Source organism: Umbelopsis ramanniana (assembly GCF_025399195.1).
Source record: "Umbelopsis ramanniana AG unplaced genomic scaffold K450scaffold_51, whole genome shotgun sequence".
NCBI classification, from domain to species: Eukaryota; Fungi; Mucoromycota; class Umbelopsidomycetes; order Umbelopsidales; family Umbelopsidaceae; genus Umbelopsis; species Umbelopsis ramanniana.
In genome coordinates this window covers 39111-61906 of record NW_026252137.1, presented here as the reverse complement: position 1 = coordinate 61906, position 22796 = coordinate 39111, and the positions used below count along the sequence as shown (strand labels likewise).

At 44.2% G+C, this 22796-nt stretch overlaps 12 protein-coding genes across 12 annotated transcripts; 7 read left to right on the top strand and 5 right to left on the bottom strand.

Moving 5' to 3' along the window:
• The first annotated feature begins 19 nt into the window (after nucleotides 1–19).
• On the top strand, nucleotides 20–1377 carry K450DRAFT_252544 (uncharacterized protein). Its single transcript, XM_051590900.1, has 2 exons — nucleotides 20–378; nucleotides 476–1377. The coding sequence occupies exons 1-2, from the start codon at nucleotides 222–224 to the stop codon at nucleotides 1258–1260; spliced, it is 942 nt and encodes a 313-aa protein (XP_051442314.1). The 5' UTR covers nucleotides 20–221; the 3' UTR covers nucleotides 1261–1377.
• A 2492-nt stretch (nucleotides 1378–3869) lies between these two features.
• Nucleotides 3870–4554, bottom strand: K450DRAFT_252536 (uncharacterized protein). The gene has a single exon (XM_051590899.1). The coding sequence runs from the start codon at nucleotides 4248–4250 to the stop codon at nucleotides 4071–4073; it is 180 nt and encodes a 59-aa protein (XP_051442313.1). The 5' UTR covers nucleotides 4251–4554; the 3' UTR covers nucleotides 3870–4070.
• K450DRAFT_252535 (uncharacterized protein) lies at nucleotides 4190–4776 on the top strand. Its single transcript, XM_051590898.1, has one exon. It carries the CDS (start codon nucleotides 4302–4304, stop codon nucleotides 4632–4634), a length of 333 nt encoding a protein of 110 aa, XP_051442312.1. The 5' UTR covers nucleotides 4190–4301; the 3' UTR covers nucleotides 4635–4776.
• K450DRAFT_252532 (uncharacterized protein) lies at nucleotides 4777–6186 on the top strand. Its single transcript, XM_051590897.1, has one exon. The coding sequence runs from the start codon at nucleotides 4919–4921 to the stop codon at nucleotides 6065–6067; it is 1149 nt and encodes a 382-aa protein (XP_051442311.1). The 5' UTR covers nucleotides 4777–4918; the 3' UTR covers nucleotides 6068–6186.
• Nucleotides 6187–6529: 343 nt separating this feature from the next.
• K450DRAFT_252530 (uncharacterized protein) lies at nucleotides 6530–8154 on the top strand. Its single transcript, XM_051590896.1, has 5 exons — nucleotides 6530–6840; nucleotides 6912–7022; nucleotides 7094–7189; nucleotides 7251–7425; nucleotides 7499–8154. The coding sequence occupies exons 1-5, from the start codon at nucleotides 6565–6567 to the stop codon at nucleotides 8065–8067; spliced, it is 1227 nt and encodes a 408-aa protein (XP_051442310.1). The 5' UTR covers nucleotides 6530–6564; the 3' UTR covers nucleotides 8068–8154.
• A 165-nt stretch (nucleotides 8155–8319) lies between these two features.
• Nucleotides 8320–10350, bottom strand: K450DRAFT_201277 (uncharacterized protein; the record flags this gene model as incomplete). The annotated part of the gene is made up of 1 exon (XM_051584659.1): nucleotides 8320–10350. The coding sequence occupies one exon, from the start codon at nucleotides 10348–10350 to the stop codon at nucleotides 8320–8322; it is 2031 nt and encodes a 676-aa protein (XP_051442309.1).
• A 486-nt stretch (nucleotides 10351–10836) lies between these two features.
• On the top strand, nucleotides 10837–13623 carry K450DRAFT_252526 (uncharacterized protein). Its single transcript, XM_051590895.1, has 10 exons — nucleotides 10837–11064; nucleotides 11131–11421; nucleotides 11483–11860; nucleotides 11928–12021; nucleotides 12082–12246; nucleotides 12307–12365; nucleotides 12431–12579; nucleotides 12641–12776; nucleotides 12849–12903; nucleotides 12977–13623. The coding sequence occupies exons 1-10, from the start codon at nucleotides 11041–11043 to the stop codon at nucleotides 13498–13500; spliced, it is 1875 nt and encodes a 624-aa protein (XP_051442308.1). The 5' UTR covers nucleotides 10837–11040; the 3' UTR covers nucleotides 13501–13623.
• Nucleotides 13624–13631: 8 nt separating this feature from the next.
• Nucleotides 13632–15087, bottom strand: K450DRAFT_302022 (uncharacterized protein; the record flags this gene model as incomplete). Its single annotated transcript, XM_051593763.1, has 4 exons — nucleotides 13632–14058; nucleotides 14148–14277; nucleotides 14346–14664; nucleotides 14738–15087. The coding sequence occupies 4 exons, from the start codon at nucleotides 15085–15087 to the stop codon at nucleotides 13727–13729; spliced, it is 1131 nt and encodes a 376-aa protein (XP_051442307.1). The 3' UTR covers nucleotides 13632–13726.
• Nucleotides 15088–15914: 827 nt separating this feature from the next.
• On the bottom strand, nucleotides 15915–16706 carry K450DRAFT_252524 (uncharacterized protein). The gene is made up of 2 exons (XM_051590894.1): nucleotides 16631–16706; nucleotides 15915–16539 (listed from the first exon to the last, which is right to left on the bottom strand). The coding sequence occupies exons 1-2, from the start codon at nucleotides 16656–16658 to the stop codon at nucleotides 16100–16102; spliced, it is 468 nt and encodes a 155-aa protein (XP_051442306.1). The 5' UTR covers nucleotides 16659–16706; the 3' UTR covers nucleotides 15915–16099.
• A 159-nt stretch (nucleotides 16707–16865) lies between these two features.
• K450DRAFT_177989 (uncharacterized protein) lies at nucleotides 16866–17270 on the top strand (the record flags this gene model as incomplete). Its single annotated transcript, XM_051584279.1, has 2 exons — nucleotides 16866–17077; nucleotides 17150–17270. The coding sequence occupies 2 exons, from the start codon at nucleotides 16866–16868 to the stop codon at nucleotides 17268–17270; spliced, it is 333 nt and encodes a 110-aa protein (XP_051442305.1).
• A 2131-nt stretch (nucleotides 17271–19401) lies between these two features.
• K450DRAFT_212952 (uncharacterized protein) lies at nucleotides 19402–21345 on the top strand (the record flags this gene model as incomplete). The annotated part of the gene is made up of 8 exons (XM_051584814.1): nucleotides 19402–19557; nucleotides 19643–19697; nucleotides 19778–20239; nucleotides 20311–20640; nucleotides 20706–20896; nucleotides 20961–21002; nucleotides 21068–21176; nucleotides 21251–21345. 8 exons carry the CDS (start codon nucleotides 19402–19404, stop codon nucleotides 21343–21345), a joined length of 1440 nt encoding a protein of 479 aa, XP_051442304.1.
• A 24-nt stretch (nucleotides 21346–21369) lies between these two features.
• On the bottom strand, nucleotides 21370–22488 carry K450DRAFT_282690 (uncharacterized protein). The gene is made up of 3 exons (XM_051593447.1): nucleotides 22086–22488; nucleotides 21803–22000; nucleotides 21370–21728 (listed from the first exon to the last, which is right to left on the bottom strand). Exons 1-3 carry the CDS (start codon nucleotides 22237–22239, stop codon nucleotides 21481–21483), a joined length of 600 nt encoding a protein of 199 aa, XP_051442303.1. The 5' UTR covers nucleotides 22240–22488; the 3' UTR covers nucleotides 21370–21480.
• Nucleotides 22489–22796: the final 308 nt, after the last annotated feature.

The following is a 22796-nucleotide window of genomic DNA, read 5'->3' as shown; positions in this document are numbered from 1 at the left end:
ATGGGACCTGATCGGAGGGGTGACATGGTTGGCAAAATAAAAAATAGGTTGCTCACAAAAATGATTTTCCGGCCCACACGCCCAATGTTACACGGCAGTAACACAAGCAATAAGAAATCCTTTAGCGTCGATTTCATATTCCCCTTTTTTCTTGCGTTTCTTTTCTGTTACCTCTTTTTGCTCCGGCTCCCTTTCCATTCCTTCATTCGAAATTGCACAAGATGGCTACTATAGCGCTGGTTAGCTTGTGTATCGCCTCCGTCATAGACGCGTCTTCCGATTTCAGACCCGTTGAAGATTACCAAAAGATGAACAAGCGTGCTGAATCAACGACCAAAGAGGCTGAAAAGACTACTACTAAGAAGACCACAGCCAAGGGTAAGTTTTCTTTCTTTACAGGATTCAGCCAACCCGAGTTTGGTGTTAATAGAAGCCTATGTCTCGCTCGATATTGACATCTCTGGTTATTTGACAGCCACCACCACCAAAAAAACAACCACTACCAAAAAAACCACGACAACCAAAAAGGCTACAACAACTGTAAAGGCATCCAGCGTTGCAGCATCGACCGCTGTTGCCTCACAATCGCTTCCGGGCGGCATTGTCATACCTACAACTACAGCTGGTAGTGCCACAGGGACCGATGTGGCCTCACCATCCCCTAGTATCAGCCCTGATGCCTCGGCCAGCTCAGGTTTATCGGGTGGAGCTATTGGTGGAATTATCGGTGGAGTCGCTGTAGCTGCTATTGGTGTGGGTGCCTTCGCTTTCATTCGAAACAAGCGTAGAAATAAGCCTACAACTCCCAACTACAGACGGTCTATGCGACAGAGCATGGCTGATCCTTTCTCTATGGGTTTTGTGGCTCCCAACAAACCTCAACCCATGCCAATGCAAGATAATCCCTTCCCACCTGCCGCTCCCTATGAGCGCTTGGAGGAACCAAAGTCATTGGGTGTCTACAATGTCGTCTCTACCTACACGCCCACTCTAGGCGACGAAATTGATATACGATCTGGTGATCGCATTCGTGTTCTCGTAGAGTACGATGATGGCTGGATGCTTGGTGAAAATATATCTAATGGAGATGCAAAGGGTGTTTTCCCTCGTCACTGCATAGATTATCCCGGAAACGATACCTACGTCCAACCCGCTTACACTGCCCAAGATCAAAATCGACCGGATTCCATGCTCCATGTAGCCGATAACCGACGCAGCAAACGTATCAGTTCACTCTACTCTGCAAACGATATGAAATAAGAGATGGCCTCTGGTTCTCTCATTTATCCTTCTATATACTCCTTCATTATTCACCTACTATCGTGCTCTTAGTGGCAGTGATTTTTCTCCCTCCGCATTTAGCGAACCCACTCTCCCTTTTCTATCTAACTATCTATCCTTTGTCTCATGTAGTGTAGTCTTATTATTTCTCTTCAGTCCCCCCATCAGAGCCCCCCCCCAATCTTGCATGTAAACCGCCTCGACTGTCAGTATTAAAGAATTTGAGAAATCGAGTTCAAATAAATTAAATAGGTAAAAACTCTATATATTTTAGTAATGCAGCCTGCTTGGTTAGTTAGGCGGGCTTTTTGAGAAACTATGTTATTTCTGGATGGTTTGTGTAAATAATCTGCAGATTCATTCAACGCACTGGCGAGGTATTTTGGGCAATTTAGAAGGTGTCCCCCATTCATTCGATCTTCCCTATGGTTTGCGACAGTGCTTTCGCAACTGCCCCCAACTGAGACAGGTATCCCTTGTGATGGATGGCATCGTATGCACACCCCACTTCTAAGCGATACGTTTTGATCCTTTGCTGTAACAAAAGCGCTTTGCTTCCCTGCACGAGTGAAACGTACCACAAAGCCCAACGCCAGGTTCAATGAATGGCGTTGCAGGCTGTGTACTCGTTAGATGCCTTATCGCCGGCTTAAAAAGGAGAGATAGTCTGTTGCTCTACAACTTTAGCAAGCTGCAAAGGTGGTGCTAGAGGCTGAAGAAGAGAAACGGCTGATTCGGTGCCTGAAGGTTAAATACCCTGGTAGTGCATTGCTGATATTGAAAATAAAAATTCTTTACCAAATAATCAAAGTCAGATGTATCCGCTTTTACTTGGCATGAACTTTAAGTTACCAGGCCAAATGCTCGCGACGGACAAAGTCAAGCCATCCACCTTTGTTACTTCAAAATTATTCGTGCATCCGTCAAGCTCAGCGACCGTCTTTGGCTACGGTTACAAATGCAACTTTCACGACCACAGTGTGATGGCCAATGGTCTGCCTTGGTCCAGGTAGGATCAGCAATTCGACTTCTTAGCCCATAACCAATTATGATCGTTTCAATTCCAGGTATAAGCCCTGCTGGTTATGTTATGATTTTGATTCACAACCATAGCAGGTAACTTTATACTTTTGGTAAGCATATACAGACAAACCTGATGGGTATCACACTCAATGTCAGGTCCTGAAAACAAGAAAGATGCAGCAGCTTTACAAGAAAAAATAGGTGGGCGGTAGAAGGGCTACGTGGATGAAATAACGCGTCTTGCGGGGGATGCGAGCGCTTTTGGCTCATTCGTCACCCGCATCTGGGTCTGTGGCGATATCAATGTTTATTGCACCGACGGCAGTGCTGAATTTTGACAATGAAGATCAGGGGGCTCATGTCCTCAGCGTGGATCTCCTCCATTCTTGTGCAAGCCAGCGTAGTTGTGATGCATTCAATTTTGAGAACATGTTTGGAAACCACTCCGTCATGATGTTTATACAGCCATGCTGGGCGATCACAGCGTGGGATGGTTTCAGTACAATATAGCATTTCATATGAGGCTGAAATTGGCTATCAAAAAAAAGGTCAGAGCATATTCTCCGCTCAAGGGCAGGGTAGTCTTAAATCATTACGTTGATGGAAATCTGAGCTGTTTCTCTGTACACTTGGCATTCTTTGAAGCAGAACCCAAAAGACGTTATAGAGATAGGGGAGGACAACGAGCTATACATCACCAATCTGTTATCCATTCTCGACTGTTTACTTTCGATCATTACTTCTCAAACCACGGAGTTCAATGGTAGACAGCTGTCTCAGCCACTATTTATATTTCTGATTTTCGTCCCTGATCGTCCTCTGTGAAAGGAGGAGGCAGTGTGATGGTCGACCAAAGAAAATAGTGTAGGAATATCTGTCTGCTTTGACTTGCCGAGTAGAGACTTCTTTTTTGTGTCCTTCTCTTTGGTAATGTGCAATGGCTACCTGACGGATGAAAGATTTCACTTTTTGTTCTATTCCGTTTCATTTTGTGTGGAGGTGGACTTTGGATGATGTCCGTCGACGCTGGGTCTCAAAATTTTCATCTTCCAATTTTTTTCATTTACGATCAGCTTGTTCCGATATGTGACGGACCACTGCTCGGAAGTGTCGAATTGGAACGGCTGGTTGACAATTTGTATGAAATACTTTCGATGGCATGATTTTCTAGTCCATCGCGGTATCATATGTTGGTTTGCCAGCTGTAAACTTGTAAACGCCAGCTGATGGCGTGACACAACGTGCTTTGCACCCGACACATGGACGATGTTTTTGAATTGGGAGTTTATTCTTCACACTGCAAATCTCGGGTCCTGTAAAGAAACCCCACTTCCTCACTGAGAGCTCATATGAGAAGGTATAAACGAATCTTAAGTCTGATCACAAAATGGGTATAATTTCGACCGGTTAAAAAAGGCAAAGTGGCATTGTCAAGCACCCGACCTCAGTTGTTATCAGTTGTCGTGAAGTGAAATGTATACGGAACGGTCTATCTGTCTCTTCACAAACATGCTGAAAACCACTGTGCTGTTGATATCAAAGAGGCATGTAAGCATCTCGGCAGTCAACGCTTGCTGTTCTTACTTTGCCATGTGATTGGTGCTAGTCGATTTACGGTCTAAATGGCCTGAACACAGATTTGGATTTGGAGGACCAATAGGTGAGAGCGGAGCCAGGATGGATAAATTTTTTTTTTGTCTCGGTATGAAGGCAGGCTGTACACCGAGAACGAAAGTCAAGCAGCATTAGCATGGATTGCTTCTTGTTCACCATGGGTTGAACTTCTTGTTGGATGACAGGTCTTCGATGTAAAGAGCAATACCGGGGCTGGATGTAATTGCCAGAACAAGGGAATTCAACCCCATTCTGGCCATGACTGCCTGATAGGGAAAAAAATTCGCAGGACAGAGATAACACCGCTTGAAAAAATTGTTACAAATTGCCATCCGCCGAGCCTTCTTTCTACTTCTTGGTTCTTTATCGCACGCCTTTTTCCTATGGCTGATCCATCCCCAACACTGTCTTCGGCAGAATTAGGCCAAAACCAAGTGCATGGCGTAGACAACCACACCTATGGTGATGAGAAAGCCACTCCAAGCCCATATGAAGGCGAGGTCGTTAGCAATTCTGACCACTTTGCTGAAAAGGAGCCTGATCAGGTTCTAACCTCCCGCAATTCCATGCTTGGCAAGCTGTACCAACGGTTCTTCAGCATGGGTGTCGAAGCAAGAGGTGTCGAGCGTGTTCTGGAAGACGATCGAGATCCTAAGAACGCCATCAATAACCTTCTCATGTGGTTTTCCGTCAATACCGGTATGGCATTGTCTTAAAGAATGGGGATGCCTTGCCTTCAAAACTTTGTATTGATGCTTTTGCACGCTTGATTTTTTCAGTCCTCACTACCATTCCTATTGGTGCCCTTGGCCAGGCTGTCTTTTCCTTGACCCTTCCACATACTATTGCCACGATCTTCTGCTTCACTGCACTTGGATGCCTCACCACTGCCTTCATTGCCACTCTCGGCCCACAAACGGGTAAGCACGACGGTCGACTCTTTTCATGTCATTGATTTGAACTCTTCTAACCGGTATGCGGGCAAATAGGATGTAGAACCATGGTCATCAGTCGTTTCAGCTTTGGTTATGTCGGTGGTGTGATCTTGTCCATCTTCAACATCCTTACTCAACTGGGTTTCAGTGTTACATGTGTCGTACTTGGAGGACAAACGTTGGCATCCATCAACAACACCTTGCCTCTTCCCGTGGGTATCGTCATTGTGGCCGTTTGCGCTCTCATCATCTGCTTTTTCGGATACGACCTCCTGCATATTTACGAGCGATATGCTTACATTGTTATCGCCATCATCGTTATCATGCTCTATGCTCTCGGTGGATCACCACCAGCAGGATATGACTTGGTTGCTCAGGCTGCTAGTGAGCCTACGGGTGCCAATCTGGCTGCTAATATTCTTTCATTTGGAGGTATCATGTTTGGCGCAGTTTCTGGCTGGAGTCCAGTGGCTGCTGATTTCAACATGCGATTGCCTGCCGATACTTCACCTACCTATGTCTTCATCCTCACTTTCTTTGGTGTCTATATTCCCGTTGTCTTCGTATCCATTCTGGGAGCTTGCTTGATGACCATTCAAAACCCAGATTACACTACCGCTTACGGCGAGAATGGTATGGGCGCTTTACTATCTCAAACCCTAAGCCCATGGGGTGGTGGTGGCAAGTTTTTGATGGTTGTCTTGTCTCTCTCTGTGATTGCCAACAACGTCCCCAACACCTACTCCGCTGCCCTCTCCATCCAAGCCCTCGGAAAGCCTTTCCAAAGGATCCCTCGTTTTGTCTGGACTGTCTTGGTATTCCTCATCTACACTGTTGCCGGTATTGTTGGACGGGAATCCTTCAGTGCCATTCTTTCCAACTTGCTATCTATCTTGTCTTACTGGACTGCTTTCTTCGTCGTTGTGGTTGCTGAAGAACATTTCCTCTTCCGTCGTCCATCCCAAGGCGGATACAATCTTGACGACTATGCTACGCCCTCCAAGTTGCCTGTTGGTATTGCTGGTATCATTGCCGGTTTGTGTGGTATTGCTGGTGCAGTGATTGGAATGTCCCAAGTCTACTACACTGGTCCTGTCGCCATCTTGATTGGAGACGAATTTGGAGGTGATCTCGGTTTTGAGCTTGCTGCTGTCTTTTCCGGTGTGGTCTATCCACCTTTGAGATGGCTTGAGCGTAGACACTTTGGCCGATAAATGAAACAAAAATAGGTTATAGCTTGCTAGCCGTTCCTGTATCCGTAATAATAATGCAATAGTCATGCCATATCTTTTAATATATATCACATAAACATAATACGTTCTCTTTGAGTTATTGCAGGGTTTTAGGAGACAAGGGTTTCCGCCTGGTATGATATGATGTCGTCGTTCATTGTCATGTTTGTCAAGTAGTGAAGACCTTGTGCATATGGCGGAGTATGTATGGGATGCCATTTCATCCATCCCAAAGTCATAATAATACTTGGAGCAAAGCAATCGACGAAAAGGTTTTGCTATTGCTCAAAGAGTGTGCTGGTTATTCAAGACAATGTGAGAGTTTTTTCATTGTGACTCACTTGGGGATATTTATGCAATGCTTGCTTCAAACATTTTGACTGCGGAAAGGACAACAAGATTGATCCAAAAAAAAATCTTTGACTCATTTTTTAAGCTTTGTTGCACGAATCAAATAAATAAGGCCCATACTAGCCAGAATGTTGGACCAGCCTAGCATGATTCACAAGAACTATCTTAATCGGGCCCGCCCTTCAACCGACTCATTGACCATTGTCATTAAAATCGGAACCTCATCCATATGCGACGAAAAGACTCATTTCCCTTTACTCTCGAATTTATCCATGATTGTCGAAACCATTCTTCAACTGAAGGCTCGCGGTCATAGAGTCGTACTTGTGACCAGCGCTGCCGTCGGTACCGGACTTCGACGCTTGAACATCGACGTTAAGCCAAAGAAATTGGCTGCGATACAGGTAATAGAGCCGTCTCGCCACTGCCATTTCAATTTGCTTCGGTTGTTTCTCATGTCCTTTCAATTCATCAGGCTATCGCAGCTGTCGGCCAGGGTCGCTTGATGAGTCTGTACGATGATCTCTTTGGTCAGTTCAATCAACCTATCGCCCAAATTCTCTTGACCAAGAACGATCTTGCCGATGTAAGCGCCCAATTTCCAGTGTGATTGCACACGTGGCTCCTGCTAATATGTTTCATATCCTTTCAATGAAGCGATCCCAATACCTCAATGCTGTCAACTGCTTCGAGGAATTGCTTGACATGGGCGTCGTACCTGTAGTCAATGAAAACGACACTATTTGTAGTTCGGTATGGCTTTGAAGCTTTGAAGGCTTTACCTTTCCATGAGCTAATATCCTGACGTTCGTAGGAAATTCGATTTGGCGATAACGACACCTTATCTGCCATTGCCGCCGGCATGGTCAAAGCTGACTACTTGTTTTTAATGACGGATGTGGACTGCTTGTATACCGATAATCCTCGAACAAACCCTCTTGCGAAACCTGTATGGCAATGCGATGACATTCAGGCACTTCGAGAACAGAGTATGTACTGACGGCATTCAATGGTCACTGTTGAGATCCGGCTTCTAACTCTCACTTTTTGTTTCTTCTCCAGTTGTAGTCAGCGCTCCTGGTACCTCTTTGGGCACAGGCGGTATGGTGACTAAACTCATTGCGGCGGAATTAGCGACAGCAGCGGGTGTTACGACCGTCATTGCCCGAGGCTCCACCCCTCAAAATATACTCAAAATCCTTTCTGATACGGAACAAAACGATCTCCCATTACATACCCGATTCACCGCCAAAGACAATCCTCTCGTCGATAGAAAATGGTGGATTTTGCACGGCCTCAAATCCATCGGCAAAATATACGTTGACCACGGTGCGTATCGTGCTCTCGTAGCGAAACAACGGTCCAGTCTGTTCGCAGCTGGCATTGTTAAAGTGGAAGGCGACTTTGTTGCTCAACAGTCGGCTTTGATCCTGTATGAGCGAAAAGATGCAGCTGGAGCAATAATTGAGGTGGTTGAAATCGGCAAAGGCTTGGTCAACTACTCCTGTACAGAGATTGGACGAATCATGGGTTGCAAAAGCGCTGACATCCCTGAAATTCTCGGCTACATAGAATCGGACTGTATCGTTAATAGAGAGAACCTTGTGATTACAGCACTGAGAGAGGCGTAGAACGCCTCGCAACATTGCAGCTATTTATTAAAGGTCAAATCATCATAGAATAATCTACACCGCGAATTATGCAGTTCCGTCCCAAACAATGGTGCAAGGGTAGAAATAATGTGCACCATAGGAGTGATGAATGATTAGAATACTGTCGAAACATGAGCTTCATAGAACGGATGACATGGTACTGTGGTTTATTGTCATTTATCAACATTAGGTTCCGTTACAAACAATTCAAAGCCAACGCTCGGCTGTTTACTACAGTATCGGATCGGGTATGATCATGGATGGTGTGTACAAAAAATCAGTAAATTTGTACCAGCCGTTTCCGTTCAGGTCAGACGGCTCGTCAGCATGGCCAGACATGATTGGAAGTTCAAACTGATGAAGATCTTCGACTTGATCCCCTATGGGAATACCATAGCTGTCGCTATTCCCTGTGTGAGTTGTGCTGGTTTGACTGGCTAACGCATTTGGACTCAATGCCATATCTTTTTCGTCTGACCCTATATTCAACTTGGGTGATGTGTTCTGCTCCAGCAGGCCAGCAATCTGTTTTACAAGTCGTTTGACGTGCATATGATGACGCACCGGTGCGTTTCCGAGAACGGATTGGAAATTACGAAGTTGCTTTTTGGCATGGTTTGCTGCACGATCCTCTGATGAGGCGAGGACTCTCCCATAGATGAGTGTGGCCATTAATATTGTCTCGATGGTGAAATGACACCATGGTTGTTGCAGTTTGACCCAGCAGTCTAACAGTTCTGTGATGATGTCGCACGAGAAAATGCATTTCTCGATAGCACACAAGCTGAAATTCGAGTACTGCTTCCCAGATCGCGAGAACAGCGTCGAATACAGCTGGCATATTTGGAAATTGTATTCAAAGCCAAGTTTCACGCAGGCTTGTTCCCTAAAGCTGGCCGTGACCCATTTATCGCTATGTCGGTCATTTGGGCGGTATTGGAGGTACAGTGGCAGTTGCCGGTACCAGTCCTTTAGGCGTTGATCCAGAACTAAAATAGACGCTATAGTGGGTTCCTCAACAGCAATTGTAGCTGCTATTTCGTGATGTATCTTGTTGATTTGCTGACGATGCGTCATAAACTCAACCCTATATCGCTGATCACCTGTTTCGTGGCTCATCAAGTTAGGGTTACCTGCTGTGATGGTATAGTCGTAAGGAAAGAGGAACGGTTTTTCAGCATGTGCTGAACAAAGTGACTCGAGAAATCTCGATCCCGTGAACAATCGCAACTTCTTTTCTGCGACAATCTCGTCATCTTCGTCGTTTGTCTTGTGCAAGCCCATATCAAGTCCCATGCGAATAGCCAATCCCAAATACATGTATGCCTCCGATACGGTTTTGGATCTAGACTTCCCTGATTTTCCAATGGCGTAGATGTACAGTACCAAAAGTGCATGCATGGTGTCTAGCGTGGGTTCCAAAAACCTCGTCCGCAGCAGGCTTTTGGCTGTTGCAAAGAATTGCTCTCCTACAATGTTTGGGTTTTTTCCTTGAAACATGCCATGGTAAATACTTGCATGTCTTGCTGACCAGGCAAAGATGGCATTTTGGAGCAATGGACATAATGTTTTTTGCTTGTATTGTGTCAGTAGAGCGTCCACGTCTGGTAACGGAAGGCACAGAAAGCAATTTATAAAATGATCCATCATCTGGTCCAATATACTTTGCGGCAAATTAGTAACATCCATTTCCGATTGTTCTGGTGCGTTTTTACTTGACTCCCATGCATTGTACAAAGGATACGTGCTGGTTTTAAATGTGGATTTCCATGGCGAGTAATTGCGGCTAATGGCAATATCCGTGATAGTTGGTGATTGCCGCCTTTCCGTGCTCAAAATTTCATTGATATTTGAGTCGATACTATTTTCTGGCCGCATATCTCGCCTCAGCTGTCCAATGTCTCTTGTGAGAAATTGATATAGATCTGATATGAAGTGTACATTGGAAGAAAGCCTCAAGGTGGGTGAATTGAGCGACAGTGACCAATCTCTCCGAATGTTAGGAGTAAGTGGAGCTGGCGGAATGAGTGGGACGTCAGAAGTCTCTGGCTGTATTTTGCTCATGATGATCTTATTCGTGTGGCATAGGTCGCGTAATATCTCTTCAAATGTTTCCATCCGCCTTGACATATGGTGAACGGCATCGTTAATGGATGCCAGCTTGAACAAATCAACCTTTGTCTCACCTCCGTAGCTACAATGTACTGCGCATAGATCAATATGCTTGCGCCAATTACAACAATTGTTTCTTTTAGTGCTCATTACCTTTCTTTTTAGCACATCTTTTACATGCCGGCCGATCAGCACTGCATTTCACTATGTACGGCACGCAAACAGAAGATCAATACAGAGTAGTACTACAAAGGAACTAGCTAATAATGCTGAACAAACCTTTTTTTTCTCTAGATAGTGGAGAGTATACAATGAGCTCATGTCATAGACATACACTACTATAACATAAGTCCACTAACCTACATTGCTCACAAGCAATGGTCATTCGCACTCTTTTAGCTGAAGTAAAGTTATCATCTACCATATCGGAGAAATGCTTTCGAAAAGCTGAAGTGCGGGGGCAAGAGGAACAAGGGCATCAAAAAGAAGACAATTCCCCGATAGACATTGGTTCGAATACCGATGACAATCACTAACGACAGAAGATTTTGAAGTAAAGTCGTTTTTGTCTACGAATGTATACTACGAACATGTAATATCACAATTCTCATAGTTTTACTAAAATATGCAAAACAGCTACCTCGCGCTGCGGTACAGCTTTAGTTGTAGTGTGAAGTTTATACAATTGATCTACTCGCAAGTATGACCTTCACTGCAGCAATTGAAATTTACCGTGGGGGCTGAATTTTATTGGCCTGCGAAAGAACATTTGTGACGTTCGAACTTCAAAAAAGCAGAAAACCGCTTCCTCCTGGATAGAACGGAATCCAATAACGTGCCATGAACATCGATGAACTTTTCAAGGTAAATTCAAGGAAAATCGCTTTGTAAATCAGCATACTTCATTCCTAATGCGTAGATCCTGTGTAGATTCCAGCCATTCCTTCGGGAAAGAACAAACGAAAGCTCCCCGATAATCCTTCACTTGACTTTCTCAACAAATACCGTCAAGCTAGCAATGACGAGGAAATCGAAAGCAGCGAGTCCAAAAGACGAAACGTCACGATAGAAGAAGACGAAGATGATGCAAGAAACTATGGTGGTGAAGTAGACGACTATGGTTACGAAGACGAGGAAGACGAAGGACGGTTTTTTGGCGGTGGTTTGACTGACGAACAAAAGAAGATCTTGGAGTTGGTGGACGAAATAGACGCAGACGAGGTAAATGGAATCCTTGAGTTTGCTTGGATGCGTTTACATCTACTAACACTTGGAGGTTTAGACGGAGGCACTTGATGCAACAACGGTCAAGAAATACATTCTTCGATTCGAAAAAGCTATCAACAAAAATCAAGAACAGCGAGTCAAGTATGCTGACAACCCAGAAAAGTTCATGGAATCAGAAGCCGACCTGGATGAGGAAATCAAGAACCTACTTGCATTGACGCAAGCGCCACAACATTACCGTGAACTCGTCAGTCTAGGCAGCATCCCATCACTGCTGTCCTTGCTTAGCCACGAGAATACCGACATTGCTCTTGACGCGATAGAACTTATTAATGAACTCACAGACGAGGATGTTGCACCTGGTGAGGATATGGAAGACGAGGAGAAAGCGGAAGCTATCACCGAGAGCATCAATATCTTTGTAAAAGCGTTGGTAAGTGGACAATTTGCAATGAAGACGCGGTCCTACTTCACAATACTTACCACCCATTGTGACCTAGATCGATGAGCAGCTTCCGGAACTATTACTTCAAAATTTACAGAGATTGGACGAGAACGAGGCAGCTGATAGACAAGGCGTTTTCAATGCTTTGAGTGAGTATTTTAAATCTGCTGCTGTCGGAGAACGTGTTAACTAATGCAAGCTTATCTAAGGTATTTTTGAGAATCTGGTGTCCATTGATTTAAAGTACGCCGAGATTGTGGTGGAAAAGACGGACATATTACCATGGTTGCTCAAGCGCATCAACACAAAAGCATTCGACTCCAATAGAGGATACGCTGTCGAAATCTTGTCTATCCTGCTACAAGAAAGTAGAGGTACGATATCACGACGCTTAGTGTCGAATGATATGACCGTGCACTAAAAATTTGCTATAGCGAACAGGATCAAGCTTGGTGAACTCGGCGGTATCGATGTATTGCTTCGCGTTTTGTCTGTAAGTATTGACGAAGGTGAACTGGCAAATATGGCGTTGTTTCATAACCATTTACGTCCCCATAGTCTTATAAAAGAAAAGACCCTGCTGATGATGATGAAGCTGAATTGATGGAAAATTGCTTTACATCTCTGTGCTCGGCACTGGCCGAACCAGAAATCAAAAAATTATTTTTAGAAGGCGAAGGTATTGAGCTCATGTTGATCATGATAAAGTAAGTACAGCTAATTAAAGTTCAGAGAGAGAGAGGAACATTTCACTAACACGCAGAATAGGGAAAAGTCAATGGCAAGAATTCGTGCTGTCAAGGTGCTTGATTATGCCATGTCTACATCAGCAGGAACAGCCAATTGCTATCGATTTGTAGAGAGTTTTGGCCTCAAGACTCTGTTCCCCATGTTCATGGGAAAGGTATTTTTTCTTTGGATAATGCGTACATATCTCCTTTATGGCATGGAGCTAATGCTGCCTTCTACTTCTTAGGGAGTGAAAAAGCTGAAAAAGGCATACAAAGCGTATTCAGAGACGGAAGAAGAAGGTTTGTTCAGGATAGTGACATAAACATTCGCCGAAGTTTTCCACTCACGCTTTCAATCTACTTTTTTCATTAGAACATATCCTGGGCATAATAATATCCCTATTCAAAAACTTGCCTCAGGACGACATTCAACGACTTCGGTTGATACGAAAGTTTTCCGATGAAAATTTCGAAAAAGTCGATCGGTTATTCGATTTGTTGGAACATTACCACGCTCGGGACGCCATGACACAAACAGAAATAGAAACCGAAAAGGAACAACTTGACGAGGAAGATCTCGAAGATATGGCAGACCAGTTTTATATCCGCAGACTAGATGCTGGTTTATTCACGCTGCAACGAGTCTGCCTTGCCATTGTTGTCCTTTGCGAAGAAGACGAGCGTGTACTGGAACATGCACTCATGCTTTTGAACCGCAAGGATCGTGACATGACCTTTGTCACTTCATTAATTGACGCAGATGAATCCTTGGCTAAGGAAATGGAGGCTGTTCGGGGTCCCATCTTCAGCAACCAAGCTAGCACTGAAGAAAGCAAAGTTGAGGCGATGGACACCGATTCGGCTCCCAATGTAGATCAACAAGCCAATAATAATTAGTGTAGCTCGGCGTGCATTTCTTTCGCACTGGCTTTGTTGTGTTAATCTTAAGTACATGTATAAAAATCGATGTGTCACTTAAATGAGATGCCACCTTGCTTTTTTTATTTGATAAGTGAATGAATGAATGTATATTTTGGGGGAGGGGAAAGGGGGTATAGCTGCTAGATTGTGTGGCATCTTAAGGGACCTAATCACAACACGGCGTGATAAGTTTGGCCAGCCCTTACTGAGAGCAGTAGGGGATGGAGCTTGAGCCAGTCAAGTCGATACAAACATTCTTAGGAGTCTTGGAGGCCTTGGAGACGTTGATGTTGGTGACAGCGAAGTTGGAGCAAGGAGTCTTGGAAGAACAGTTGACACTCAAGACAGGGTGGCCAGCGTTGGAAACAGTGCCGTACACATTGTTGATTTTAACAGCAGAGATGGTCAACGAGCTTGAGTCATCAGCATTGCACGATGATTGGTGCTCACTATCGCAATAGTGCGTGGTGATGATGATTGGATTATCGACATTCTGGAGGTTGATGTTATCGTAATTGATGTTCTTGACGTAACCTGTTTTTAAAATTAAGCCATGAAAATAAATTGAGTTTCCTGTCTTGGAGATCTGGTGTTACATTCTTTGCATGCAAGATCAAAATTACCTGTGCCGCCGGGCCATGTCTTGATGCGAACTCCGTTCTGGCAGTTAGTGCAGGAAGAGGCGGTAATGTTTACACCATCAACTGTTCCAGCCGACAGATCCTTTCCAAGACTGCCAATGGAGAAACCATGCTAGAACATACATTTAGGTTAAGTTGAGGGGATACTAGACACTCTCATCTGATTTGAAGTAAACTTACCGATCCATTGCAGTTGTTATTGGTGAAAGTCAAGTTAGTCACACCAGAGTTAACGGCAAGACAGTCATCACCGTTGTAAATGTTTGAGCCTTGAATAATGATACCAGAGGAGGAGCTGACGTCAAATGCATCAGTGTTCTTGGCAGGATTGCTCGAGGTAGAAACGGTGTTAATGTAGAGGTTTTCCAGAACGGTGTTTTTGGCGCCGTTGATACTGAAATGAGCTCGAGGGGCCTGAGTAATTTTGAAGCCACTGAACACTGAATTGGTAGTGTGGATGGCAAGTACGCGAGGAGCATCCGTAAGCTTCTTGTCGTACCTAGAGAATTTCGCGGGTTTTTAATTAAAAAAACAAAATTAAGTTTGTCATTCAGCTTTCCGCGGTAGCTTACCAGGCTTGACCATTTCCTACAATAGTACCACTTCCGGTCCATTTAACCGAATCACCTGTGACGGAAATGTAGGCAGCTCCATTCTCATAGGATGAACTGTAGACTGGGAGGTTGAGATTACCATCGAATTGGACGGTAGTTCCTTTAAGTCCAGTAATACTGATCATGGCATTGAGATAGTAGGTAGCGCCTTTAGTGAAGACAACGGTACCTCCGGTAGCGCAGGACTTGAAAGCGCTTTGAATGGCAGAAGTATCATCCTTTCCTGTGGTTGGGATGGTACAGGTGGTAGCTTGAGCAGCAGCGACGAAGAGGGATAGAGCAGCAGCAATTGAAACAAGTGACTTCATTTGAATATTTTTCTCTTTGATGCCAAAGGATGATGATGAAAATTACAAGGCAACTACGGCGGTATTTATGTTAATTTCACCATAATCATTAAAGCGGTGGACTCATTGTTGCACGTTTGGTTCTGTAACAGGAGAATAGGATATTTAATCTCGATTTTCCGTGCCTGAGAACGGTACACAGGCCGAAATTACCAAGCGCCTAAAAATTAATTGCTACATTGCAGTGCGTCGAATGGCTTCCTTAACGCGTAATGACAATGACCATCAGAGATCACCGTCCATATTCCCCCGAGATATTTTCCTTCATTCTTCCTAAGCTACGTACAAACGGCAACACAGTGTATGCTAGCTTTTTACAACTTTCCCCAGATCCAGCCCATGTAGCACCAGTTTCCAAGCGACCTCCAAGCTATGCGCCTGGCCTGCATCTGAGGAACAAATGGTTATTCAATGACCGTTACTCAGCCATGCCATTAAGCAATCGATCGGTTCTTTCCAGTCCGCATTGTTCTACAAATTTTCATCTCAACATGATCTGATATTTGCACAATCAATCGATTCCAATATTGCCGTTTCAAGTAGCAACAGCGTCTGGTGTAACTTGCAGCACGAGGAGCATCGCACTTTGCTGGACCTGGTTTTCATATTAATTTCTTTCTCACAAGAGTTAGTGACCACTCTGAAAACAGCCGTGGGTATAATTGGATCATCACGTTGAGCTGGCCATGATGGACTGACTCCATCTTTGAAATTCACCGAAGATGTTCCCAAAATCGCTCCTTTTGTCCTTTGCACAGTTTGATTAAATGATATGCACACGCTAAAACGTCCATTGATCGATTACGCCATGTTTTTAAGATGCTTTTTATGGAAGATATGGGTTTCAATCCGTTCTAAAGTACATGCAGAATATTTGACATTATTCTTATCAAAACATCTGGAAGCCAGGCCGGTTTTCTATCTACTGTATTTGACAAGGGGTTGAGGTGTAATGCTGAGATACGAGGGACTTCTATTTCTTTTCTTGTTCAGCTTGCAACTTTGCAAGCTTCTCGTCATGTAACTTCTTCTCCTGAGCCTTTTCGTCTGGCTGTGCTCGGAATCGCCATCCCTTCAATTTTCTGCCAGCAGCTTGGCGAGCCAAGTCTCGATCAGGTCCTCCGAGTGTGTTGAGGTCGGGTTCCGCAGGGTAGGCGAAGGGTTCGTCGATGGTAACAATAGCCTTTTTGTAGGCAGCATCTCGGCCAGTGACACGGCCATCCTTGCGTCGCTTGATACGAGTAGCATAGTTCATCGTTCGCACTTCTTGCACGTTGACATTATATATATTTGTAAGATATGAGTGGATATCGAATTTGTTGCACTTTGGGGGAACTCGGAAGGCAACTTGGTTAGGTTGCAAATTTGGTGATCGCACCATTTTGAAAATGATGTTGGGCAAGTAGACTTTGTCTATTGTGATGTATAGAGTTTAATATTCGAGATCGGCAATCGAGAATTCATGATAGTTTTCAAGTTCCTCATGTTGAGCGAACACACTTACTTAAGCCCTGGCGAAGTGGTGTGGACATGGTGGACACAGAATGTTGATTTTCCTTTGCTGCCAAAAAAAATCAACCAGGTAAAATTGTTGGGTGGCTTGGCTTCCAGCAAGGAACAGGCCAAACGTCCACTCGCAAAATCACATGATTGTCCCAGAAAATTGCTGACTGTGTAGTTTTGTCCCGCTGATCGACTCACACCCCGCACTTCTTTCACTGCCCTTTACTCTTTATTTCATGTCGACGACTATTGCTGTCGCATTCCCTGATTATATCAATCAAAGATACAAGAGGGCACTTGGTCTCGTGAGAAACCTGCCCAAGAAGAGTCTATTCCAGCCAAGCAATGCCGATAAATTGAATTTATATGGCCTTTACAAGCAGGCATCATTTGGAGATATCAATACCCCGCAGCCTGACCGATGGGATTTACTGAATAGGGCCAAATGGTACTTTACGTTGCTAGGATGCACTGGTTGAGAATGGCAATGGAGCTAACTCAAGATTTGCATTGTCTTTAGGGAGGCATGGCGTCAGTACAGAGGAATGGACGCAACGTCAGCAAAGCAGCAATATGTTGATTCTCTCATTGGATGTGTGATACAGGTGAGTAAAATGGACGTGTTGGGTACACTTTCATAAATTTGGCATGTGAGAGTATTTTTGGGATAGGTTCCATATTCGCTTACCTCATGTTCAATCTTCCTTCTCCAGTTTTTGACTCAACTGCCCGAAAACACCGACGCAAAGAAACTCGCCCAATCTCTTCAACATTTTGAAGCTCACAGCAGCGACAACAATGACGGTATGTAAGCCCTCCGGAAATCATTTGTGGTTATGTTTATACAAACATAGACGCACTCATTTTACAACTTGCTAATTACTTAATATAGACTTCCAATCTCTCGAAGAAGACGACGAAGGAGATTTATTTTACACCGAGCATCTTCAGCCAGAGTTCCTGGAACAATACTTTCGAGGTACTAACAGCTCAAGTGCCAGTTCAAAATTCAGTCACCACCCCGATCATGATAAACAGTCCAGCCGGCACAATGGCTCAACCCCAAAACTGCACGACCACCACTCACACTCTACCAACGTGCCATCACACCATACCAAACAACCTTCTGTTACTCCTGAATACCCTTTGACACCTGCCATGTCACCAGAATATCAACCACGGGCTCGGTATGGCAACCACTACGATGTACCAGGCGTGCATCGATTAATCGCCACCGACTCATTCCTCAACCTCAATTCATCGGAAGACAATCAATCTGATGGGGATACCATTGATCGAGAGGTGGCCGCCACCACTGCAAAGGTCGGCATGCCTGCACCTCGCCATGCATATACTACTCCCATTACCATTAATCGCACCAAGTCAAAAACCACCTTACCAAAAGATAGCACGGAATCGGATGGAGAATCCGAAACGGAGACGCCATCTCGAAAACCGTCTTCTTCAGATCGTTCAAAACCACGTAGCGACCATTCTTCCAGGCGAAAATCCACAGACAACAACAACACTCGACTTCGGCCAGTGGCGGAAAGAGCGTTGGAAAACCTGCAGACAGATGTTACGGCGCTGACGGAACAAATCGATATTCTAAGACGTGGTATGATTGAAAAAGAAATGAAGCGCAAGGCGGAAAAATGGACTTGGGGCTGGCTATTCAAGACCACTGCTAAACATGCTGTAGTGAATTTGATTATTCTCACGGTGATTTTCCTCTTTCTGATGAAGAGAAAGAGTCCCATCGCCTACGCCGTTATAGCATATTTAGGACCCTGGTGGAATGATATTTTTCTCAACTTTATTCGAAAATTTCGTTTGAGAAGACTTCTCCAAAGATTCTAGCTTACCAGTGATTGTTGCACATTATTGTATTATACTCGCAATTAAAAGAAATCAGGAAAGTAATAGGAGTGGTCTGTTCTGCTGATCATAATGTCAAATTCGGGGTCAAAATTTAAACTCGACTGAAGTGACGCTTCGCGTGACAGTCAGTCCGTCACAATTGGCTTAACATATCCTTTGTAACTCACAAGGTGAACATCATTTTGCAGAAACTTGCATATTGTCAAGTTGGTATTGCTCTGATCGTACTGCTGACAAGTGGTCATATCCACCTTGATACAATATGACTTTGATCTAATGCATTTTATCTTATTTTATCTATTCGGTACAATCAATCGTGATGACACGAGGTGTGACGAAGGGTTGCAAACGGATGGAAAAACAAAACGTACCTGCCGAATAACAGCCATTTTCGATGTTTTGTTTCCAGTACAATTCTATCGTAACTTGCTTCCATCGTAACCTAATAAAAATTTTGATCCTTATTTCGTATCCTACCGCTGCTGATCCCCCCCATTGTTTCATTGCACCTTGAGAGTACGTCAATAACCAAATTAACCTTACTCAAAAAATCAATCACTATCCTTTTCAACCTCGACCGGTCATCCACCTGATAATTCGATGCTATATCACCATCATTCCTCGTGTTGAGTAAAATAGTGCCGGCTGTTACTGCCATATAAAAGATATCCCTTACTCCCTATCCATCAACTTAAGTTTTCACCGAAACCTCCTTCTTCAACTAAAACATTAGAGTTATTGAATTTAATTCTCCATCGTAATAATACCCTTTTCTTTTCTCTTTTTCAATCGACTGTCCTCACAACTATGCCTCCAACTGCAATAAAACCAAAGGCTACATGTCCTGACTATCAGACGTGGGTAAAATTCATTTTTTGCGTAGCTCTATCAATGTATGCTCACACTACATACTTCAGGTACGCTTCTGCGTTTCATAAACCAGGGAGTGGAGGAACGCTGAACCTACCGTTTCAAAGACCACCTGTACCATGCAGGAACTTCTATAGTGCTGCCGTAGAAGGCGTCATAAACGATATTACGTCCAAGGTACGCACTTGTGGATGCAATACCGGCAATCGCTTCTTCGCCGTCCGGTTCAATATAAACTCCTTATTCACCTTGTCAATATTAGATGAAGGATTTAGATCTGGCCCAGCTTTTCCGAAATGCATACCCAAATACCTTAGGTAGTTATGGTGTATTTGCTGGAACCTGAGCACTGGCCAAATTTACCGTACTCCTCATGACTGACTTTCCCTCCTTCCAGATACCACGGTTCAGGACGGCTGCGTAAATGATACGTGCGAAGGGAACCCAAAGACATTCGTCATAACTGGAGACATTCCGGCAATGTGGATACGTGATTCAACATCTCAAATGAATCCGTATATGCCATTAGCACCACAGGAACCATCGCTTAAAAAAATGATTCTCGGTGTTATTTATATGCAAGCACAGTTTCTCGACCTCGATACATATGCCAACGCTTTTGAGTTGCCAGCCAGCAGTACCAACGTGGATCTATATAGCCATGATACGGGCGGCAAGGGGACAGCTAGAGTTTGGGAAGAGAAATACGAAATTGATTCGCTGGCCAATTTTCTGAGACTGTCACATAGTTACTGGAACACCACAGGAGACTCGAGTTTTGTCAAGGATCCAGTGTGGATGTCGGCGGTTAAAAAGGTCATTGATACCATCCATGAGCAACAAGAACCTACCTTTGATAGTCAAGGTAAGCACACGCTTCAAATGAACCAATTTTTCGTTGTACTTGTACTAATTCACTGGGATATACAGACAAACCAACCAAAGAGTTTTACAAGTTTGTAAAGTCTTCGACACGGCCAACTGAAACTCAGTTTCTCGATGGTAGAGGCAATCCTACCGTTCGAACAGGCTTGGTTAGGTCGTTGTTCCGGCCCTCGGACGACGCTACCATATTCCCTTTTTTTATACCCGGAAACGCTATGCTCTCAGTGGAACTACACCATCTTTCTCAGATGCTGAACGCCACGAATAGCGATTTTAACGTATCCGCTACGGCTGCTATGCTTTCCGACGAGATTCGGCAAGCAATATACGACCATGCTATTATTAACCATCCTCAATACGGCAAAATTTTTGCTTGTAGGTATTTGTATGATATTGGAACATGGTTGATCCTCTCTGTTGATATATTTTACTTTTTGTAGACGAGGTTGATGGTTATGGCTCTAATCTCATCATGGACGACGCAAACATCCCTTCATTGCTCTCCCTGCCTTATCTTGGATTTGTGGATCAAAATGATGCAGTTTATCAAAATACTCGCAAACTCGTGCTTTCAACGTCAAACCCATTCTACTTTGAAGGACCAAGAGGCGCCGGGATTGGTGGACCTCATGTAAGTGCTTGAACCGTATACCTGATGAATTCGCATGCAGCTCACTAAAACACTTCATGCACAGGTGGGACTAAGTGCTGTGTGGCCGATGTCTCTGGTGGTGAGGGTAAGTCACCTATGCAAACCTTAAATGCCAAAGACATTCATGTAACCAACCCCACCGACTTTTAGATTTTGACATCCTCGAGCGACGATGAGATCCGGTCCGCACTATCTACGCTTCTGAACACAACAGACAGCACTGGTCTCATCCATGAATCGTTCGATACGTGGGATGAAGGTGAGTTGAAGAGACTCGATCGTCCTTACACAGGCTGCATACTAACACAATGCTCTTCTTTCATGACGACATAGGGTCGTACACTCGACCTTGGTTCAGCTGGGCAAACGGGCTATTCGGAGAAGCCATCGTGAAGATTGCTAGAGAGAAACCTCATCTGCTATTTTAATAGAGCGAATTCATACCCTCGATTAATATGTATAAACATTTGACGTCTTTAATATGTACAATAATAATCAAAAAAGATATTTACAGCTTGAAATAAAACGGAAAAAGAACAACGGAACAAACATTAACAAGGGTTTCAAAGTAACAAGTCGGCTCTATGTTTGTACAAGAATCGATGTATATCATCGTGCGACACCCAGCAACGATACTTTAAAATCTTCAAAAACGCTCGCTCTAGATCACCAATATCACGCAAAGTATACATGCCGTCGCAAAGACTGCAAAGTTTTTGATTCGTGAGACGTGGAGTGACTGTCATGTTTGCGTCTTGAACGAACTTGGATGCAATCAGAACAGCGGCCAGAAACATTCTATGGGCAGTATCTGCAAACAACAACCATGATGGGTTGGAAATTTTTTGCCAGTGTTGTGTGGCGAAGCCTAATGAGTTGCCTTACCTGGATTGCCAACGGCGCCCTTGGGTAAAGCCCGCTTACACCGATGAAGATAGATGAGAGCAATGATAGCTACCTGCCAATCCATATGGGAACGAACTGACATTTTATGAATGAAATAAACGAGTTCGGGCAATGGCGAAGAGCAAGTCGCAGGCTTAACAATGGGGATCATGTCGCAGACAGTTTCGGCCATATAATCTGAGAAAACGATCATGGTCAAAGAATTCGTTAGCATTCATTCTACTTTTTCCATGAAGATAGGGTGTTCCATTTGATCGCTCACCCGTTACAGCCGATGGCAACGTTGACATTTCTAATGGCGCATAGCCGTCTGGCTCTGTCTCCGGCGAGTGTGGCAACGAGAGGTCGATCGAAAATACTTGCAAGTCGGATTGCACAAGGGGGTTATCGAAAACATGATAGTCAGTGCAAAGCATCGAAGGGTTTGCTCAAACGAAAGGGATGTTTAAAGCAGATGATATCGAAAGATGACGACGTAAAGAAAGAAGGAGATCGCTCGTAGTTTTCGGGGAGGGAGCGTTACATTTGGCGAGGCACTTTTTATGTATTGGCTTGTGACCGCATTTCCCTGCTTTTGGGATGCCAGGGCGACCTTTGTCATGCATTCGTTTCTTTTAGCTAGGTCACGAGATAGACATCTGTACCGTCGTGGGGTGGTGTTTGCTAACAAACGAGCCATGAGATACCCATCATGACAATGTTAATTTATTGATAACATAGCTGAAACGCATATATCTTCAACACCACCTGTCCCCGCAGTGATCGCTACCGCCATGTGAGTTAACCACCGGAGGACTCACCTCGCGACATTTTTTTGTTTTTTGGATGGGTGGCGTACGACTTTGTTTTCACTCGGAGAATCAGCGCAACAAACGAGTGAATTCTAAATGTTTTGTTATGGTGGCCGACACCGGGGCATATTTTTTTTTATCGTGAAGCGCAGAATGGCATAATGGCAAGCAAACATACCCTC

What these genes read in the sequence shown, in the direction of transcription:
- K450DRAFT_252544 (XM_051590900.1), top strand. Translation starts at nt 222, where the DNA reads ATGGCTACTATAGCGCTGGTTAGCTTGTGTATCGCCTCCGTCATAGAC. An exon ending in TAAGAAGACCACAGCCAAGG is followed by an intron (nt 379 to 475) that starts GTAAGTTTTCTT and finishes GTTATTTGACAG; the next exon opens with CCACCACCACCAAAAAAACA.
- K450DRAFT_252526 (XM_051590895.1), top strand. Translation starts at nt 11,041, where the DNA reads ATGAACATCGATGAACTTTTCAAG. An exon ending in ACATCGATGAACTTTTCAAG is followed by an intron (nt 11,065 to 11,130) that starts GTAAATTCAAGG and finishes GATCCTGTGTAG; the next exon opens with ATTCCAGCCATTCCTTCGGG. An exon ending in ACGAAATAGACGCAGACGAG is followed by an intron (nt 11,422 to 11,482) that starts GTAAATGGAATC and finishes TTGGAGGTTTAG; the next exon opens with ACGGAGGCACTTGATGCAAC.
- K450DRAFT_252535 (XM_051590898.1), top strand. Translation starts at nt 4,302, where the DNA reads ATGGCTGATCCATCCCCAACACTGTCTTCGGCAGAATTAGGCCAAAAC.
- K450DRAFT_252524 (XM_051590894.1), bottom strand. Translation starts at nt 16,658, where the DNA reads ATGTCCACACCACTTCGCCAGGGCTTAA. An exon ending in ACCACTTCGCCAGGGCTTAA is followed by an intron (nt 16,540 to 16,630) that starts GTAAGTGTGTTC and finishes ACATCACAATAG; the next exon opens with ACAAAGTCTACTTGCCCAAC.
- K450DRAFT_282690 (XM_051593447.1), bottom strand. Translation starts at nt 22,239, where the DNA reads ATGCTTTGCACTGACTATCATGTTTTCGATAACCCCCTTGTGCAATCC. An exon ending in GTTGCCATCGGCTGTAACGG is followed by an intron (nt 22,001 to 22,085) that starts GTGAGCGATCAA and finishes TCGTTTTCTCAG; the next exon opens with ATTATATGGCCGAAACTGTC. An exon ending in GGGCGCCGTTGGCAATCCAG is followed by an intron (nt 21,729 to 21,802) that starts GTAAGGCAACTC and finishes TGTTGTTTGCAG; the next exon opens with ATACTGCCCATAGAATGTTT.
- K450DRAFT_252532 (XM_051590897.1), top strand. Translation starts at nt 4,919, where the DNA reads ATGGTCATCAGTCGTTTCAGCTTTGGTTATGTCGGTGGTGTGATCTTG.
- K450DRAFT_252536 (XM_051590899.1), bottom strand. Translation starts at nt 4,250, where the DNA reads ATGGCAATTTGTAACAATTTTTTCAAGCGGTGTTATCTCTGTCCTGCG.
- K450DRAFT_252530 (XM_051590896.1), top strand. Translation starts at nt 6,565, where the DNA reads ATGTTGGACCAGCCTAGCATGATTCACAAGAACTATCTTAATCGGGCC. An exon ending in AGAAATTGGCTGCGATACAG is followed by an intron (nt 6,841 to 6,911) that starts GTAATAGAGCCG and finishes TCAATTCATCAG; the next exon opens with GCTATCGCAGCTGTCGGCCA. An exon ending in TCAGGCACTTCGAGAACAGA is followed by an intron (nt 7,426 to 7,498) that starts GTATGTACTGAC and finishes TTTCTTCTCCAG; the next exon opens with TTGTAGTCAGCGCTCCTGGT.